Consider the following 20,830-nt stretch of genomic DNA (forward strand, 5'->3'; position numbering starts at 1 on the left):
GGCAACAGTAAAATCATTCATGTTTATTTCCATAATTTCCTGGCCACATAAAAAACAAAAGTATGCACAAGAAAAAAACAACCCATAACACACAGGATCTGAAATGAGACTAACCAATCAGATTTTTTACTGAATAAGCAGAACAAATTTAAGGACTTTGAGGCCAACAATAGTTAAAGCACGATTTCGACATCCAAAATCGGTTAGAATTTGCATTCCTTTTTTTTTACCCCTCCAAACATTATATAAAGAAAATAGATATATGCACTGTACAGATAACTTTGCTTTTTAGATCCTGTGTTTCAAATGCTGAAAGTAAATTAAATACATTGATTGTACAAAACATTAAGAACACCTGCTTTTCCATGAGACTGACAAGGTGAATCTAGGTGAACGCTATGATCCTTATTGATGTCACTTGTTAAATCTACTTCAATCAGTGCCGATTAAGGGAGGAGACAAGATAAATAAGGATTTTTAAGCCTTAAGACAATTGAGACATGGATTGTGTATGTACGCCATTAAGAGGGTGAATGGGAAAGACAAAATATTGAAGTGCCTTTGAACAGGGTATGGTAGTAGGTGCCAGGCGCACCAGTTTGTGTCAAGAACTGCAATGCTGCCAGGTTTTTCATGCTCAACCGTTTCCCGTGTGAATCAAGAATAGTCCAGCAACCAAAGGACATCCAGCTAACTTGACACTACTGTGGGAAGCATGGAATGTTTTCAACACCTTGTAGAGTCCATGCCCCGACAAATTGAGGCTGTTCTGAGGGCAAAAGGGGGGTGTAACTCCTTATTAGGAAGGTGTTGCTAATGTTTGGTATACTCAGTGTATATTGTTTTACATTTTAGATTTCAGAACTAGATCAGAGTAGCGATGGATTAAAGTTTCATGAACACTAAAATTTGATGAGTCACTCATTTAATGTCGCAATGTAGAGCAAGACATTTCCATTACAGATTAGATATGTCAGTGACCAGCTCAGAGTAAGTCTCTGCCCACTGGGCACAGACGTCAGCTCGACGTCTATTCTATGTTGGTTCATCGTAATTTCATTGATTAGATGTAGAAACAACGTTGATTCAACCTGTTTTCGCCCAGTGGGTGGTTAATCCACCCTATTGCAGGATGAAGCCTCAGCTTCCCCAAAATAATCAGACCACACTCATCACTTTAGATAGGCATGAGCATTCTTTCAGCGATCTTGGGATTAATATAGATTTTCGCAAAATTGGGTAGGTATACAGTCACCACATTTTGGGTGATTTCTGGGTTTACCCAGATTATATGAAAGGTCATAAAAGCCAACTTTCATAAGAACAGATCTGATATGTTATTTAGCCCTAAGCATTCAAAAGTTCTCAGCCCAAAGCGAATCATAAACAATAATGTGAAAGAAAGAGACAATATGTTTGAGAAGAGACTAGATTAACCCTAGACCAAAATTGTCTTTGTTCATACTTGAGCAGGCAAAAAGACTTTAATGGGACTAAAAGCGGTCAAAGCTAAATCTTAGCTCCTTAAGGCTGCCAGTCTAGACTGCATCTCCTCAATGTCCTCCTCCGACTCATCCTCTGAGGCTGCGGCAGGAGGCTCCATTTCAGGTAGGGCGTCTGTGACTTTGCTAGGTGCTTTGCCAAGGGCGCCTAATATGGAACAAACCACCAGGGGTTAGCATGTACAACATTACATTTTTTACCATCAGCCCCCACCAGACAGGTGAACATTTACAGTCCCAAACAACTTTTTGAGACCAGTTTCATTGCCAGAAGGACCATATTTACCTGCTGTGATCTCAAAGAGGATCCTATCAACTTCTGCCTCTGCTGCCTCCTCCATCTCATCATCCTCCATGCTTTCAAAGGTATCCTCCAGCATCTCCTCTATGATACCAGCCTGTGGGACATACACAGCACCAAAAGGTTATATCAATAATCAAACAATATTTACTAATTTATTCTTCAATATAAATTTGAACATAGTGCATAATATTGTTGGTTATATGAATTGTATGCTTGTAGCTTCGGATCGTAGCAGTGGTTCAAAACTGGACGGTTTCCCCGAGTCTCTCTAAAGAGGGTTTCACACCGGTACGTGACGCAGCAGCAATAGAGCAATGCACATGAGCAATGATGGATTTATGTACCCAACAGTAACACAGAGGCCACAGTGTGTCAGCGGATATGTGACTGACCTTCATCATCTCCTTGGACAGCTCCCTCATGGTGCCCTGGATCTCTGGGATCTTCACTAAGCTCTGCATGGCTTTCATGACCTCTGTGCTCTTCTGAAGGGCGCCAGCTACACGCAATACAGCTGGACAAATAACAGCAGAGTCACATACCAGACACCACCCCTTTGTAATGTAACACGCAGCATATTACATGTGCAGTACATATTCATATTAGGGCCATGACTTGACCACTTGGCCTGACCAGGAAAAACTCTGCACCCCTACTAGCTTCCAGTGTTACAAAGCATTTCTATTCATTTGTCATCAAATTAACTTATCCTGGGCATTTTGTAACTGGTGATGCTACATCAGTAGTTTCCTTCACACTCACAAAGCTGGTTCTTCATGCTGAGGAGTACAGAGTTCATTTGGGCTTTGGAGGCATAAAGTTTGCTGACTGCACGCTTCGACTGGACCATCTCTTTTGCAAGAACCACACATACGTCCCTGTGTCCCTTTTTAGCAGCATCTTTGATGGATCTCTTTACCTTCTCCTCCTCCCTCTGAATGTCTGAGATAGAAGAGGAACAATGAGAGACCACTAATATAATGTAATATAACAAAATAATGTAGAACATGACAGAGGTTTGACAGCAGCTTTCCTTGGTGTTTATATTATTATAGTGTATTGTTTTTGCTCTCTGACATTCATAAACCAATATTGGACTAGGCTTCACATAGGCTTAAAGTAGCCTTAAAGTACTTCTTCTCACCTCGAATTTGTCTGTCAATCACTCTCATCTCTTTCCTGATTTTGAGTGACCATTCATTTACCTTAAATGACAGAAAAAAAAGTGAATTAAGCTTCAACAAATCACTAGTAAAATATTACACTCAGATGTGTCATTGACTGTCAAGCTTAAGGAAATGACGTGTAAACAATTGTTTCTTCTTTCGTGTGAATTTGAAGCAGAACCATGTACAGTGACGTTAGATTGATGGTCGTTTGTTTACATCCAAAGATGGTGCTGGCTGCTAGTGTGTAAATGAGCAACAGGCCAGCCGCCATAGCATTTGGGGGAATAAAGTTTGTAAATATAGGCTACAAATGATTCCAATGCAAGTAGCTAGCAAACAAGCACGACTTAAATTGAAGGCCATAAACTAGCTAGCAAGTTAGCTACTGTGTAGCTAACAATCAAACTGAAATGGTAATGTTAGCAACAATTGGCTTACGTTAGCTAACTCGTAAACTGCCGTAGTAAACGTTAGCTAGCTACATTACAATATGTTATTCGATTCAAGTTTAAATAAGACGGAGATCGTGATGAAAGGTATTGGATAAACGCCGCCCTTGTTACAGTACCATAAATAAACAGAGCAAGCTAGCCTAGCTGTTAGGTTCTGTACCTAGCTTAGAATGAGTTGTTTAGCTAGCTGTCAAGCTCGTGTCGCCCCTCACCAGAAGCCTTCACTTACCAAGTCTTTTGGTGGTCTATCTTGTGTTTTCCCGAACAGTCCCATTTTCATTACAACGATTACGTTAGCTAACCTAGCTAAACTGGTAATACAGAACACAACATAAACATTAGCATACACCTTCTACCATTTTCGGATCCCAAGCTACGACACTTCGCCTCCCAGGCCACGTTCCAATACGTCAATGCTCCACCCTACTGAAGTGAATGGGAAAAGTACCCAACTGTCATACTTGAGTAAAAAAAGTAAAGATACCTTAATAGAAAATGACTCAAGTAAAAGTCAATCAGTAAAATCTACTTGACTAAAAGTCTGAAAGTATTGGGTTTAAAATGTACTTAAGTATCAGATGTAAAAATATAAATAATTTCTAATTCCTTATATTAAGCAAACCAGCTGCCATTTGGCAAAGCATTTGGCATATAGTGAGTCCGCCAGATCAGAGGCATGACCAGGGATATTCGGTTGAAGTGCGAGAATTTGAGTATTTTCCTGTCCTGATAAGCATTCAAAATGTATCAAGTACTTTTGGGTGTCAAGGAAAATGTATGAAGTAAAAAGTACAATCTTTTCTTAAGGAATGTAGTGAAGTAAAAGTAGTTCAAAATATATTTAGTAAAGATAAATATTTTAAAAACTACTTAAATTGTACTTTGAAGTATTTTTACACCACTGCCATACGATGTCAATCAGATGCATCAAACTCTTTACGTACTTGGCGGAAGTCATTCATTTTCAATAGAGCAGTCCGGAACGCTACGGTGCGTTATGTGTACCATATGCGTTCAATATGTTCTACCTGTGCATTGTTTCACTGTGGCGAGGTACAAACAAAAGTACACACACAGACTCCAACTAGTTCGTTTTTAGCAAGTTGAAAAGCGAAGCACATACATACGCCAAGTACGGGGGAATGCGGTCAAAACGTATATGCGTCCTGTGGGCATGAAACTAATGTTGCGCTAGTTTATTAAATATTTCCAAATGATGAATAAAAGGATAAGGTCGTACGTCTACTTAAATCAAGAGCCTGGCCAAAGCATATAACTAAATCAGAGATAGGCGAGGTAGATGTACGCTAATTGTCACACGCTGATCTTTACTTGTTACTTTTATTACTTATCCGTATTTTTTAAAACTGCATTGTTGCTGCATTGTTGGTTAGAGGCTCGTAAGTAAGCATTTCACTGTAAAGTCTACTGCACCTGTTGTATTCGGCGCATGTGACTAATACGATTTGTTTTGTTTCACATGTCTTGTGCTTGTCTCCACCCCCCGCCAGGTGTCTCCTATTTTCCCAATTATCCCCTGTGTATTTATACTGCGTTTTCTGTCTTGTCAAATTGTCCTAGCGTGGTTTCCGTGTGAAACAAGTTCTTGTTTTCGAGTCTTCCCGGTTCCGACCTTTCGGCCTTCGGTTCTGTCCTGTCCCTTTTAGACTCTGCCTTGTACTACGAGCCTCTACCTGCCCTATTACCTGCTCCTTTGTTATAATAAATATTCTGAGAACCGAACCATCCGCCTCCTGTGTCTGTGTCATATACTGAGTCGTGATTCTGTGTCAAATCTAATTTTATTTGTCACATGAGCAGAATACAACAGGTGTAGATTTGAGTGAAATGCATACTTACAAGCCCTTAACCAACAACGCAGTTTTAAGAAAAAGAAGTGTTAAGCAAAAAATATAAAATTAAAGTAACAAATAATTAAACAGCAACAGTCAAGTAACAATAACGAGGCTATATAAAGGGGATACCGGTACAGAGTCAATGTGCAGGGGCACCGGTTAGAGGTAAGAGGTAATATGTACATGTAGGTAGAGTTAAAGTGACCATGCATAGATAATGAACACAGAGTAGCAGCAGCGTGAAAGAGGGGTATGGGTAGCCCTTTGATTAGTTGTTCAGGAGTCTTATGGCCAAATCTTTTTAGTCTCCTGAGGGGTAATAGGCTTTGTCATGCCCTCTTCATGACTGTCTTGGTGTGCTTGGACCATGTTAGTTTGTTGGTGATGTGGACGCCAAGGAACTTGAAACTCTCACCCTGCTCCACTACAGCCCAGTCGATGAGAATGGGGGCAGTCCGGGATTCCTCCGATGGCATTGAGGAGTACACCACATCAGTCACTGGCTTCATCAATAAGTGCACTGATGACGTCGTCCCCACAGTGACGGTACGCACATACCCTAACCAGAAGCCATAGATTACAGGCTTCTAAACAGCTTCTACCCCCAAGCCATAAGACTCCTGCACATCTAATAAAATGGTTGCCCAGACTGTTGCACTGACCTCAACCCCATCAAACACCTTTGGGATGAATTGGAACACCAAATGCAAGTCAGGCCTAATCGCCCAACATCAGTGCCCGACATCACTAATGGTCTTGTGGCTGAATGGAAGCAAGTCCCTGCAGCAATGTTCCAACATCTAGTGGAAAGCCTTCCCAGAAGAGTGGAGGCTGTTATTACAGCAAAGGGGGGACCAACTCCAAAAAGTGGGGACCCACTCCATATTAATGCCCATGATTTTGGAATGACAAGTTCGACAAGCAGGTGTCCACATACTTTTGGTAGAAGCCGCAGGTACACATTCAGCACCATGGACAGTGACATGATGAGCGCAAACTAAAACTAAGGACTGGGGCGTATTCATTAATCCGATTCTGTTGCAAACACATCTTTGGAAATACTGTTCTCTCTTTGGTACCAGTTTCATACCTTGTGTACCTAAAGGCTGCACCTGTTCAATTTAGGCCAGAACACATTTTGCTCAACACATATTCTGTAGTCCACTACAGTGTTCTTGAGCTTTGATTGATTTGTTTACAGCCTCCATAATACTTTTGGCTTTGGTATGTATGAATATTGAGGCATGCTAGGCTTATGTAACCAATGTGAAATGGCTAGCTAGTTAGCGGTGGTGTGCGCTAATAGCGTTTCAATTGGTGACGTCACTAGCTCTGAGACCTTGAACTAGTTGTTCCCCTTGCTCTGCAAGGGCCGTGGCTTTTGTGGCACGATGGGTAACGATGCTTTGAGGGTGGCGGTTGTTGATGTGTGCAGAGGGTCCCTGGTTCGAGCCCAGGTAGGGGTGAGGAGAGGGACGGAAGCTATACTGTTACACCTACATATTTGTATCATGAATGATGACATGACACCAGGGGCTCTATTCAATCTGTAATCATGGAAGTTCTGCGTTACAGCGTGATTGAAATTTAAAGGCAATGTCACGCGTTAGCAGAGAATGCATGAAAGAGAGGGACCCACCTCTACTATTTTACTGGTTTGTGACCCACTGACACCACCCCTAGTTAGAGGGGAATAAGGCAACCCAAGAGTTGACACACACAGACGCCTTACAAGTCCTCAACTGGCAGCTACATTAAATAGTACCCGCAAAAAACCAGTCTCAACATCAACAGTGAAGAGGCGACTCCGGGCCTCTGGCCTGAAAAAGCCATATCTCAGACTGGCCAATAAAAAGAAAAGATTAAGATGGGCAAAAGAACACAGACACTGGGCAGAGGAACTCTGCCTAGAAGGCCAGCATCCCGGAGTCGCTTCTTCACTGTTGACGTTGAGACTGGTGTTTGCGGGTACTATTTAATGAAGCTGCCAGTTGAGGACTTGTGAGGCGTCTGTTTCTCAAACTAGACACTCTAATGTACTTGTCCTCTTGCTCAGTTGTGCCCCGGGGACTCCCACTCATGATGATGCTGATGCTCCAGATACTCAACTAGTATAAAGAAGGCCAGTTGTATTGCTTCTTTAATCAGAACAACAGTTTTCAGCTGTGCTAACATAATTGCAAAAGGGTTTTCTAATGATCAATTAGCCTTCTAAAATTATAAACTTGGATTTGCTAACACAACGTTCCATTGGAACACAGGAGTGAGGGTTGCTGATAATGGGCCTCTGTACGCCGATGTAGATATTCCATTAAAAATCTGCCGTTTCCAGCTACAATAGTCATTTACAACATTAACAATGTCTACACTGTATTTCTGATCAATTTGATGTTATTTTAATGGACAAAGATATTTGATTTTTTATCGAAAAAGGACATTTCTAAATGACAGCAAACTTTTGAACGGTAGTGTACATGGGGGTGAAAAGTGAGAAAGGTCGTGGTTTTTGGGCATGCACAGCGTCCCACAAGTCCAGAGATATGAATGAGTCCAGTTGTTGACAGGCAGAGAAAACAATATTGCTCTCTGCCACTGCCTGAGGGAGACTGCAAGTATATTGTGACCTGTATAATCAAGACAATTGGTAGATGTCTGGCCCCCTAGTAACCTTCCTAGAAACATAGCAGGTCACACAGGTCAGAGAGAGTTTGAGAGGCAGGTTTATGGTACCGCCTAGACTCTGAGGCTCAGGTCATGGGAGATGGGGAGTGGAGTGTGCAGCTCATGGTTGTGAGGTGCTGATGTAACAGTATAACTTTAGTCCGTCCCCTCGCCCCAACCCGGGCGCAAACCAGGGACCCTCTGCACACAGACAACAGTCACCAACGAAGCATCGTTACCCATCGCTCCACAAAAGCCGTGGCCCTTGCAGAGCAAGGGGAACCACTACTTCAAGGTCTCAGAGCAAGTGACGTCACCGATTGAAACACTATTTAGCGCGCACCACCGCTAACTAGCTAGCCGTTTCACATCCGTTACACTGATAACAATCATCGGCAGGGACTTCGTAACGCTGCATTCACGGTGAACTCTGCATATGTGGGTTTAATCGGAAATTATCTTTACATTTCTATTGTGCAATCTGTAATCTGGACATGTCCTCCCCACATACTGAAATGGTGTTTTATCCGCCACAGTGTTATCATTGGAATGTGATACAAAACGAGGCAACAGTTTGTTTTAGAACCATGTTGATGCCTTGGAGCTGTATGGTAGTCTGTTTGGAGTGTATATCCAATTAGATGAAAAATATATAATCATAATATTATGTCCCCCCCACTTCTAAAACCAAAATTGCGCCCCTGATATTAAGGACAGTTAGTGGAAATAATTCTTATACTGTAATAATTTACACCAGTAGCCAAACTATATGTAGTGGTCTGCAAATTGCATTTACATTTTGCCTAATGGCATGCTTCTCATGGCAAACTTCACTCATCCCTATACCAGCAGACAATGCCCTACCTACACTGTCACTCATGATGTAAAGGCTGGTTCTCTTTCTAGGATTTCTAGATTTTTCTTTCAAGGATTTCTAGATTTTTCTTTCGTAGATGCTCTGTCGCACCAATCAAATTCACCTTTGGTGACATGTAACCAATAACAGATAGCAGAGGGCGGGTTCTAGAGGCATTCGGGACTGCTCTTTGCGCATGTTTGCTTGGATTACCGGTTGTTACGATTGAAATTGAGAGAATCCTGTGGACATTTTTCCTCCCTGGGATTAGGTTGAGTGAGTTGGCTATAAAGATTTGCCTTACATAATAGCTAGTAGCCTAATTCAGTTAGAACTGTAAGAGGAGCAAACTGTCTCAAATTAATGCTGAAAACGAAATAAATAATTTAAAATAGCCTACAGTCTCGCATAGTTGAATATTTTATTTTCTCATTGGAAAGGTGTCAAGTGTCAATCGTTACGGAAAATTGCGCAAACTAACAGCTACACTCATTATGTCAGTAGTAGGTATTGATGTGGGTTTCCAAAATTGTTACATTGCTGTTGCGAGAAGCGGCGGGATTGAAACCATTGCCAATGAATACAGCGACAGATGTACACCGTAAGTATACCATTGACATCGATATATAGAATGTGATTTTGCTACATAATGTTTGTGACTGGATGCTCGCTGTAGCATACCCTGATGGCGTAGTGATAAAAAATGCTCCAACAATGGATGCTTAATGTGTAATGATGAATATTTTACATTGGATGACATTACATTGGATTGTATTTTTTCTTCCATGTAAATTTATAGTAATATTTGCAGTTTTGGTTATTACTACGTTATAACGTCTCCATTGTCAGAAGTCTTTGTTGCATGTTCATTTACCTAATGACCTCTTAATAATTGCAGCCGTCTACGTAGTGCTTGGAATGTGGCATTTTTAGTTTCATTTGACACTTTTCTATCATATTCTGTGATATGATATTTAATGCATCGTCATAGCCTATATCGACATTGACCAAATTGTTCAGTATTAAAATATATTGTATTAAATCTTATGTCATATAGTTTGTTTTGAATGAATATCCCTGCATTACTCTAGTTTTCAAGTAAGCTTTGTTGTGTTGTACTTTTTTTATTCAAAGCGCATCAGCTAAATGTATAGCTAATTTTATTTCTTGCGAGTGTCATTGAATTTGCTGGGAATTGACTGCTGTCATAAATTTTTGCTCTCAGACTTAAAAGTACTGTATGACAAATTCCCATATGGACAGAATAATTTGTACAAGATAAATATAGGCTATAGATGGGCTGCTTGTAGGCCTACTGTATGTAGCGTATGTGAATATGACTATCACACACAAATGTTATGACATTGGATTAGGTGACTGTGAATACATGGGCATTTAGTTTACACCAATTCCTCTCAAAACTGCAATCTTCCCCTGCTCCTCCTAACAGGCCACTATGCAAGGTGCACCAATACTCTGCGTGAGTGAGAGGGAATGTAATGACCTGGGTTTTAATACAGAATGTTCTTGCTCAGCCTCATTCACAACTCATTTTCCAAATAACTTAACATCTGACATCAGACCAACTGCATAGCCCACAATCACAATGCCAATTGGGCATAACCTCAGACATAACATAGCATTGCAGTGTACAGCTCTTATAAAATAAATTTGATGAGGAGGAGAAGGAGGGGGAAGATGGGTAGGTGGAGCAGAGTAAGACCTTCAATACCAGTTGACGGAATTGAGCCTTCCATTCAAGGAACCTGGATCACTCTGTGTCAGCAAGACAATGCAATGAGCTGATGGAGGAAGTGAGTCAGTTAAATTAGTTTAAAAAGTGATATTTTAAATGCGGATATTCCTTACACTTTGAAGGTGAACTGTTCTGTCTTACTGTCCTAATTTGTCGTTTCTTCATAGAAATTCACTTAATAATCTGCAGATGTTCAACCTCCATTGCCTACTATTAACCATTAGGCCTATATTATATTTTTGATGTGTTTATTTGTTTTGGTTCCCCAGGGCTTGGGTGTCTCTGGCCTCCAAAAACCGAACCATTGGAAATGCAGCCAAGGGTCAAGTAAGATGATCAAATGAGAACAGTTTTTATAATGTAATAGTATTATTGTGCAAATGTAATTTTGCAGATCACCACTTTTTTGGAAATGGTCAAATTGGTCAGCATCAGATCACATGACAAAAAAAAACGATTTATTTCAGATTATAACAAACTTTAAAAACACAGTCCATGGCTTCAAGAAGTTCCATGGCAGAGCGTTTGACGACCCATATGTCCAGGGGGAGAAACCCAAGTTGCCTTACAGCTTGCACAAGCTGGCCAGTGGCAACACTGGAATCAAGGTAACACCACTGTAGACTTTTCCACTGTGTTCCCTTTTCACTGCACTCCATTTTGAACATGTTCCCTTTAGCTCCATCACCCCAAGCTCCATTGTCATCATGTAAATTACTGTTGTTATTTTGCTCAATTGTTTGTATTTTCCAATGTGTTTGACCTCCAAACCATCTTTTTTAACCAGCACTGACACCATCAAACCACCTCTGGTTTCAGCTGGTTTTCATATTGTCTAAATAGTCTCAACTAAAACTGTGTCCCATTCATAGGTCCGTTACCTGGATGAGGACAAAGTGTTCACAATTGAGCAGGTAACAGCAATGTTGCTGACCAAGCTGAAGGAAACTTCTGAGAGCTCCCTGAAGAAGCCAGTTGTGGACTGTGTGATCTCTGTGAGTGACAACAATATATATATCCTGTAAAACACTGCAAATGAAACTAGTCAACGTAGTATCAATATGCTACACGTGAATATACCTTGATATTAGCCAAAGTCGTTTTTTTCATCCCATTTCAAATTTATAATATTCTAACAAGAGTTTTGTTTCACAGGTCCCAAGTTTTTTCACCGATGCAGAGAGGAGGTCTGTGATGGACTCCACCCAAATTGCAGGGTTGAACTGTCTGCGTCTGATCAATGACACCACGGCAGGTCAGTGATTCCCACAGAGTCATCAAGTTCATATTCTGTGATGGATATGTCTATAGCACAGGAGGTTGGTAGCACCTTAGTTTGGGAGGAGGGGCTCGTGTTAATGGCTGGAGCGGAAATAGTGGAATGGTATCAAATACATAAAAAACATTGTTTCCATGTGTTTGATACCATTCCATTTGCTCCGTTCCAGCCATTATTATGAGCCGTCCTCCCCTCAGCAGCCTCAACTGGAGATTTATTGGTGGTAGTTGGAGTTCCCTAGAGACAGCTGTTTTTCAAGTCGTTGTTTTCTCACCTGTAATCAGCAGGCACTGACATTCACAAAGTGTACTTGAAAATGCCCTTTGTAGGAGCAATGTATAGGCCTATAAGCTGCACAAACATATCATTATATAAAACATATATATATTTTATTGTCACATACACTGGGCAAGTGCATTGAAATGTGTTGTTTTACAGGGTTATCGTAGTAGTACAGCACCTCTGGAGCAAATTAGTGTTAAGTGCCTTGCTCAAGGGCACATTGCCACATTTTCCACCTTGACAGCTTGGGGATTCGAACCACTCTAACCACTAGATAACCTATTATGTTATATTAGGTTTAGGCGACCAAAATGACTTGATAACACATACATTGCTTCTAGTCATTTCCATCCACTAAAATGCTCTTATTCATGCAGTGGTGTAGGGTTAGAGCAGGTGTCCCCAATTACATTCAGCTGCTGGCCGATTCTTTTCTTGAGCGGATGGTCGGGGGGCCGGAACATAGTTATAAATGATTTGTACACTGCAAATTGACTGCAAGAAACTCCAAACAGATATAGTATTTGACAAAAACATCATAATTTCAAATCTTGATTACATTGGGATACGATCACATGTAATAATAATAATAAAACGAATACATTTCATTTGTATAGCGCTTTTCATTAGTGTTCTCAAAGCTCAAAACAAATACTGATAATAAAACAAAATACAATAAAAACATCATACATTTAGAATCAGGGCATAGCAATAGTAGGCTAGGTGCTAAAATGACTGCAGATTAGGACTATAAAATAGTCTGTAGAAATGTGTTTCAAGACCCGTTTTAGAAGTTCAAGTTGATGGAGCGGCTCACAGATGGTCAGGGAGAGCAATCCATAGAGGAGGAGCAAGGGAGTAGAAGCCTCACTCCCCCAGTACAAAGACGTGTCTTGCGGACTCAAAGTAGTATGCCTCTATTTATGCATGGGAATACTTAGGAAAATATTTCCTAAATTAAAATCCCTTGACGCTCATTTCCTGGTGATTGTACAGTCTTTTATGTCCAAGAACATTGTTTTTATTTGATAGATTTTTTTACAACGTTTGCCTCTTTTTGAGGAACCCTGCATTAGAGTGTCTGTCTCAATTTGTTGTTTCTAAATGGCAGTGGCCCTGGCCTATGGGATCTACAAGCAGGACCTGCCCACCCCAGATGAGAAGCCACGCAATGTGGTGTTCGTGGACCTGGGACATTCATCATTTCAGGTCTCCATATCAGCCTTCAACAAAGGCAAACTTAAGGTGGGTTCTTCTTCCTAAAGTAGCAGAGGCAGTCTATCACTATTTATCACTATTTCTCACCTGTATTTTTCTTTATCTCTTCCATATGTAACCCCTAATTGTCTGGTCAATTAATCAGGTACTGGCCACAGCCTTTGATCCCTACCTGGGAGGGCGTAACTTTGATGAGGTACTTGTGGAGCACTTCTGCGAGGAGTTCAAGGCAAGGTACAAGCTGAACGTGAGGGAGAACCCCAGGGCTATTCTGCGGCTGTCTCAGGAGTGCGAGAAACTGAAGAAGTTGATGAGTGCCAACTGCTCTGACCTTCCCATTAACATTGAGTGCTTCATGAATGACATTGATGTGACAGGCAAGATGAACAGGTACACATATGGATTTGTGACTCCTTTGTTTAGCTTCCTATAGAGATGTATATGCAATAATAATCATTCCACTTTCCCCCTTCTTCTCTTTTTCAGAGTCCAGTTTGAAGAACTGTGTGCCCCATTCTTGATGAGAGTAGAGGCGCCATTGAAAGCAGTTATTGAACAATCAAGTATGTCATTTTTATCAAATCTAATTTGATTTAGTTGATGAACATTCAGTGATAGAGACAGTACATTTGAATTCAATAGTAAAACTGAAAATGTATTAGTTGACCCTCTCTGTGTGGGTGTGTGTGTGTGTGTGTTTTGTGTCAGAGCTGAGCCGGGATGAGATCTATGCAGTGGAGGTGGTAGGAGGAGCCACCAGGATCCCTTCCATTAAAGAGAGAATCGCCAAGTTCTTTGGCAAAGATGTCAGCACCACACTCAACGCAGATGAGGCTGTGGCACGGGGCTGCGCTCTTCAGGTGCTCACCTCCCTCTCCTCTTACAGTGTTTGAAACCTCAGCCATCAATTTTATATGCAGCTGATGAATAATTTGCTGGAATATTTGGTGTGTAACAAAGTGATTGTGTGTTTGTGTCCTTGTTTTGGTGTGTGTTTGTTTATGTGTGTGTGTGTGTAGTGTGCAATTCTGTCCCCAGCGTTTAAGGTGCGTGAATTCTCCATCACTGATGTGGTTCCCTTTCCCATAACCCTACGCTGGAAGTCCCCCACAGAAGATGGAGTCGGGTAAGGGCACATACTGAGCTGGCTCTATAGAAAGAAATGTTCATTTGTGGGTACTGTGTTGTTTGTAATAAGATGCGAAGACATTACAACACAGGGATGTCCAGGTCCTCATTCAACACCACTGTCTGTTCTACAGAGAATGTGAGGTGTACAGTAAGAACCATGCAGCACCCTTCTCCAAAGTCATCACCTTCCACAAGGACGAGCCCTTTGACTTGGAAGCATTCTACAGCCTCCCACAAGAGCTGCCTTACCCAGACATCAGGATAGGTACACCTGCTTATTCAACTAAGCCCTCTGCAGTTCATAGAGGTCTTCTTTCATCTTTGATGTACCTGTTCAAGGAATTGGAAGGTGGTCTCACTGAACGTAAAATATTTAGCTGTTACACCCTGGCTGGCACTTAGCTATTCTGCCTTGAGGTCCCCTTACAAGACAGCTACTATATGTCTGTCCTGTGGTTGGCCATTTGCAATTGTTTCTTGGTGGCCTACCTGATGACGAACATTTAAACCATATAGTGGGGGTCTCCCACCTGGCTGATAATTAGGACAGGCTTAAATTTCCCATGGAACACTGCGTCCCTATGACTCACGGGAGTCATTTACAGGGCAGAGCTGTGTGTGTGTGTGTGTGAGAGTATGTGTGTATTATAAGGGGGTCTCTCAGGTGCGATTTCAGTTTGAAAGAAGCGCAATGACTAGCTAATCAGATCTCATCCTCCTTCCCCTGTCAATTCTCCAGTGTGTTTGTGTAATTTCATGTGACTCCATCAGGTGTGACATTTGAATGTCTCTCCACCTGCCTCCTCCTCTCTGGCTTTGTCAGGGCATTTTTCTGTTCAGAATGTGGTGCCCCAGCCTGATGGAAACAGCTCCAAAGTGAAGGTCAAAGTGCGCATAAACGTGCATGGCATCTTCAGTGTTTCCAGCGCCTCCCTGATCGAGAAGGAGAAGGGTGAAGGAGAGGATGTTCAGATGGACATGGAAGCCACTGTGCAGAATGAAGGAAGGCCAGAGGACCAGGTAACAGAAAGAGAATGAGTGTGAAGTTTTCACCTGAATTTCACCTCACACTCTATTTTAAGATTTAAGAACGCATGTCAAAGAAGCCGTTGTTTAATCTTCCAATTTGAATGTCTTATGTCTAAGACATAGAGCACTGATATGACTTCATGTCTTTACCTGTGTGGTTATTTTTACTCAAGTCCATTTTCTCTCTATTCCTGGCTCTTGAAGCTGCACCCCTTTCCTCCCATTGAAGATGACATCTATAACGATATGAACTATATGTGGGAGGTTTTGTGGTCTGGTCTCATCTGTGGAGCACTGGTCTCATTAAGGTTCATCACATTGAGCCTGAGAGAATGTGTATGTTTGTATAACCGGGCTTGGCAGTGTGTGACGCCAAAGGATACATGGAGCCAGTGGAATAGCTGTTAAGTTGAAAATACTTTCCATGTCCTCATAGCTCTATCCTTCATAGGCTGTGCTGTGCCTGTGTCTGCTATAAAAATCATCCTCCACTCCTTTGATATGATCAGTATGTCAGTGTATTTGAATGTGTTACTCATACAGATTATAACATTCTAATTGGCATCCTTGAATAGTTTGATTACGTTAACAGGAGGGGTGTGCTGCTTGAAGTAAGCTGATTTATATAGACGTAGGTGTAACATTATTAATTACATTACTAAGGTGTTCCATAAGTCAAAGCTACTGTAATTAGAGCAGGAGAGCAGCCAAGCGTTGATTTTACGATTCAGGTGATGTTGCTGTGAGAGTGTCCTACTGTCGCAGACTAAAATGCAGGTAGACCAGGAGGGTCAAGGCCAGGGGGACCCGCTGAATGAGGACGCCAGCTCCTGCAGTAAGGTGAGTACGTGAATCATAAGAAACTATAATTACACTTCAACTTTTATGTCTTGTGAAGCATAAAACATTTTAAATTTTCCAACAAAGAACGGAGTCCCCGGTGAGAAGCAGGACCCAGCATCAGGGGGAAGCAAGCCTAAAGTTAAAGTGAAAAGCACTGACCTTCCGATTCTGGCCAATACCATCAGACAGCTGGACAGGGGGGTGCTCAATGACTTTGTGGAGTATGAGGTAAGTCACTCTGAAGGCCCCGACTCCCCAGCAGCTGAGTCAGATTCTCATCGAACCAAGAGAAAAGACTTGCTGTAATGTAAAACTTACCTGCCTTGTTTAGTTCAAAGACATAAAACACAAGAAGTAAGGGTTTCTGTAGGAAGATGAATCATCTGCAGCTTTGGAACTGTAAAGGCATGTTCTACATTAGTTGTCTCATTCATGTTTTATCTATGTTGTACACTTCTACAAAACTGGCAGATGATGTAGCTAATGTGCCCTATATTTCTGTGTGGCCGCCTGGGAGTGGGTATTAGAGGAAGCGGAAGGCTGATTTTGGCTCTCATTGTTGCCGACGTCAGTGTGCTGCTAACAGTTTAGCCTCCTTCACTGTCCCTGTCCCCATACCGGGCTTGATCCTCTGCTTCACAGCACACATGACAGCCCTCCTTGAAAAGATGCTAATCATTTGAGCTATACAAAAGGTATCCATTGGATAGCTCCATCGGTGACATTTCAAGCTAGCTGTGTTGTCAGCTTATGGCATGTGAGATTGTCTTACTGTGTCCTCTGTTACACATGTCTCACTTTGTCTTTTCCTCTCTGTGTCCCTCAGGGCCAGATGATCGTCCAGGATAAGCTGGAGAAAGAGAGGAATGATGCTAAGAATGCTGTGGAGGAGTATGTGTACGACCTGCGGGACAAACTGTGTGGCATCTATGAGAAGTACACCACGGAGGAGGTAAGAACCTAGATCAACAGTTTCCTTTTAACAAATAAATAAATACGGCCACATTGAACCCAGAATAAGTCTTTGCAATACATTATGTGTTTGCTGATACCTGTTTTGGCCTTTCTCACCTTTCAAAAAGGACAGTAATCGTCTGACACTGATGCTCGAGGACACAGAGAACTGGCTTTATGAGGAGGGAGAGGACCAAGACAAACAGGTCTATGTGGACAAGCTGGAAGATCTCAAGGTTAATGTTTATTTAGCATAAAGGATTTCTATTTCTAGCCTCTGCCTGCACCAGTCTGCTACTATAGCAGTTCTGAAATCAGGAGAAAGAAACATGAATAATAAACAAATATATTTGGGGCATTTAGGTGAACAGCCTGAAGGTTTAGGAACGTGACTTGATTTGAGCGATTTATTTGACTGATGTCCTTTTCCAGAGGTTTGCCCAGCCCGTTCATGACAGGCACAGGGAGCAGGAAGACAGGCCGAGGGCATTTGAAGAGATGGGCAAGAAGATCCAACTTTATATGAAGGCTGTGGAGCTTTATAAACAGAAGGTAAAAACTGGAATCTTTTTATCTTATAGTTCAGCATCCTTTCATCCTTGAGCATCTTTGAGATCTCTTCGTTTTTTGGATAGTACTGAAAGGCATTGAGGCAGTTATTTTACGCTGCCCGTGTTGAACTGGGCAATGGCCCGTCATCAGGCGATAGCGGGGAGGGAGGAATGCGCTTCTCAAATGGAACAGTAATATGTGCTGCTTGGTCATGTTGTCAACAAGGCAGTATGGTGCAACTTCCAGATACATACTCCTCTTTTCCATAAAATAAATGTTTGCATTTTCAAATTAGTTTTCATTGAGAAGACAGATAAACTGTTTTTCTCAAAAACAATCACTTTTGCGTGGGAAAACAAAGAATCCTATTAAGTACTGCACGTGCTTAATTACATCACTTTTGTTTTAAGCCGACTTCACCATCAGACAGAGGGGGGCATCTGGCTCACGCCCAGGAGGCAGCCTGGTTCCAAATCTAACGCAATCAACTTTCAGCCATTGCATAATACATCTACACAGGCGCCTGGGTGGGATTAATCGAACCCCCTCCCACTTTAGAAACATTTAACCCATTCTATGATTAAAATGGTTTTGCTCCTCATTGGGAACATAGTTTCTGTGGAGTGATGTCATTACAGCTCAGTATAAGACACTAAGAGACAGTTTATGCTTGATCAGAAAATGTGGTCAGAGGCGTCATATGGATGGTGTGATACAGTTGCGGAGCCTCCAGAGGCACGCAATACTGCATCGCCGTGAGCCTCTCAGATCTTGTAACAGGTCCGCATTGTCTTGAACGGTTGACCGTAGGTGAGGGCGCGAGTTCCTGTATAAACACAAACTCACTTCCTTGACAACTTCCTTCACAACAGCTCTGCACTGCTCGGCGAAGCGCAAGAAGTATGAATGCCCTGACTTCTGCACAGACCATATCACCGTAAATGCTGCATGACCAATGCAGACGTCAGATTGACCATGCAGCGCCTTTAAAGCTCAGTGTGAGATGCAGTGAAATGAAGCTGAGCCCATTTACAATACCTATATTTCTCTGTGAACTACTACAGTCAAGTTTTGAGAATGACACAAATATAAATTTTCACAAAGTTTGCTGCTTCAGTGTCTTTAGATATTTTTGTCAGATGTTACTATGGAATACTGAAGTATAATTACAAGCATTTCATAAGTGTCAAAGGCTTTTATTGACAATTACATGAAGTTGATGCAATTGTGACACTATTGTGACTTAGTCTGTCTCTGGGTTTAACCCAGGATGTATGTAATAAACCATCTGTGACATTTTTATTAATTGATTTGTTTATGAGGGCATAGACAAGGTGATTTACTTAATGAGACAGAGGTGTGCTATCTCTAATTGTTTTGTTTCCTATCTACACTCAGGATGAGCGTTACCAGCATCTGAATGCTGAGGAGATGAGAAACGTGGAGAAGTGTTTAAATGAAAGCATGGCCTGGATAAACAGCAAGATGAATGCCCAGAGCCAACTCACCATCGCCCAGGACCCAGTCGTCAAAGTAGCAGACATAATTTCCAAAATACAGGTGTGTGATAAGTGTGAATGATTTGACCATATGACATACTATTGGCCCATCGTCACCAGGTACTGATTATTTTACTAATACTGCATCCACCTATCTTCCACATATACCTATACTTTAGGAACTGGATGAAGTATGCAACCCAGTTGTCAACCGGCCAAAGCCCAAAGCAGATGACGTGTCAGAGGAGAATGACGAGAGCAACGGGGCCCATAACAGCCCAAGGCAAGGAACTGGCGGGAGGGGAGTGGCAAAGGGTAGCAACCAGACCAAGCCTACTTCAGCAGAGATGGAGATTGACTGAGCCCCTTTGCCAAATATCCTCTGCTACCAGCACTCTAGCTCCCATCAGACCATTTTGACAAGGTCTACCCAAACATACAGTACAAAGTGTATCCGGGACCATTTTTCCATGTCCACCACCACTCAATGGACTGTTTTGTGCATTTGTGTTCAGAGTCCCCCTGTTCGATTTAAAAAAAACTTTCTCTACTATGTTACAACTGTGTGCTCCTCCCTCAGAGGCTAGACAATACCTTATATAGTCATTAACTGTAAGATTAGATATAGATGAAAACAATTCTGGCTCTCCTGAAAACTGTTTTTCCTAACCATATGTGTTTGCATTTCAAAAGGCCCATAAGCATCAGATCTCTAAGGTGACTCTTACTGCACATAAGCTTGTAGTGGAACATAAGTAGAATTACTGTCTGAACAATCACTATGGCTAATTAAACTATTAGTAAAATATGTATGCAATAATACATATTATATATATTTGTATTTAATATACGAATTTGAAAGGATGTCTGTATGCCTAGATACTGTAAATATTATTTTAGTAATTTAAACTGGCCAGTGCCTATAGTTGTGTATATAGAGGATACATTCCTAGTGTTGTTAGCAAAGAGAGAAGAGCAATGGGCTGGATGCCTATTCCTTGACTTATTTTCATGCATTTCCATATTTTGAGTCATGAGATTTAAAGACGAAAGTAATAAATGTATAAATAAATAAATGTATGCACTCACTAATGTAATTCGCTCTGTATAAGAGTGTCTGCTAAATGACTAAAATGTAAATGCATTATTTGTCTTCAAGACAAACATTGTACTATTTCATTCCCGAGAGGTGCAGCGGTCTAAGGCAATGCACCTCAGTGCTAGAGGTGTCACTACAGACCTCTGGTTTGATTCCAGGCTGTATCACAACCGGCTGTGATTGGGAGTCCCATAGAGCGGTGCACAATTGGCCCAGCGTCGTCCGGGTTAGCGTCATTGTAAATAAGAATTTGTTCTTAACTGACTTGCCTAGTTAAATAAAAAAGATACATGTATTTGACTAAAGTGCTAAAAAAGTGTACTCAATGATCTTCATATTATTTAAGACTTTTATGCTACGAAGCAACTTTAAATGTCAAGTTACTAGA

General features: G+C 41.5%; 2 protein-coding genes across 2 annotated transcripts; one reads left to right on the top strand and one right to left on the bottom strand.

The window, feature by feature from the left end:
- Positions 1-9: 9 nt before the first annotated feature.
- On the bottom strand, positions 10-4,340 carry LOC109894457 (charged multivesicular body protein 3). The gene is made up of 6 exons (XM_020487962.2): positions 3,657-4,340; positions 2,951-3,011; positions 2,569-2,748; positions 2,199-2,320; positions 1,789-1,900; positions 10-1,650 (listed from the first exon to the last, which is right to left on the bottom strand). The coding sequence occupies exons 1-6, from the start codon at positions 3,705-3,707 to the stop codon at positions 1,517-1,519; spliced, it is 660 nt and encodes a 219-aa protein (XP_020343551.1). The 5' UTR covers positions 3,708-4,340; the 3' UTR covers positions 10-1,516.
- A 4,666-nt stretch (positions 4,341-9,006) lies between these two features.
- On the top strand, positions 9,007-20,431 carry LOC109893928 (heat shock 70 kDa protein 4L). Its single transcript, XM_020487130.2, has 19 exons — positions 9,007-9,401; positions 10,826-10,883; positions 11,024-11,164; positions 11,429-11,551; positions 11,712-11,811; positions 13,229-13,362; positions 13,481-13,725; positions 13,822-13,898; positions 14,044-14,195; positions 14,355-14,461; positions 14,598-14,731; positions 15,290-15,486; positions 16,261-16,335; positions 16,423-16,566; positions 17,165-17,290; positions 17,421-17,528; positions 17,725-17,844; positions 19,243-19,404; positions 19,523-20,431. Exons 1-19 carry the CDS (start codon positions 9,295-9,297, stop codon positions 19,703-19,705), a joined length of 2,493 nt encoding a protein of 830 aa, XP_020342719.1. The 5' UTR covers positions 9,007-9,294; the 3' UTR covers positions 19,706-20,431.
- Positions 20,432-20,830: the final 399 nt, after the last annotated feature.

Source organism: Oncorhynchus kisutch, linkage group LG7 (assembly GCF_002021735.2).
Source record: "Oncorhynchus kisutch isolate 150728-3 linkage group LG7, Okis_V2, whole genome shotgun sequence".
In the NCBI taxonomy this organism is placed as follows: Eukaryota; Metazoa; Chordata; class Actinopteri; order Salmoniformes; family Salmonidae; genus Oncorhynchus; species Oncorhynchus kisutch.

Coding starts and splice junctions, on each gene's coding strand:
- LOC109894457 (XM_020487962.2), bottom strand. CDS start 3,707: ATGAAAATGGGACTGTTCGGGAAAACACAAGATAGACCACCAAAAGAC. Junction 1,901..2,198: donor TGTCCAAGGAGATGATGAAG/GTCAGTCACATA, acceptor TATGTCCCACAG/GCTGGTATCATAGAGGAGAT. Junction 1,651..1,788: donor CCTCTTTGAGATCACAGCAG/GTAAATATGGTC, acceptor GTTCCATATTAG/GCGCCCTTGGCAAAGCACCT.
- LOC109893928 (XM_020487130.2), top strand. CDS start 9,295: ATGTCAGTAGTAGGTATTGATGTGGGTTTCCAAAATTGTTACATTGCT. Junction 10,884..11,023: donor GAAATGCAGCCAAGGGTCAA/GTAAGATGATCA, acceptor GATTTATTTCAG/ATTATAACAAACTTTAAAAA. Junction 16,567..17,164: donor ATGACTTTGTGGAGTATGAG/GTAAGTCACTCT, acceptor TGTGTCCCTCAG/GGCCAGATGATCGTCCAGGA.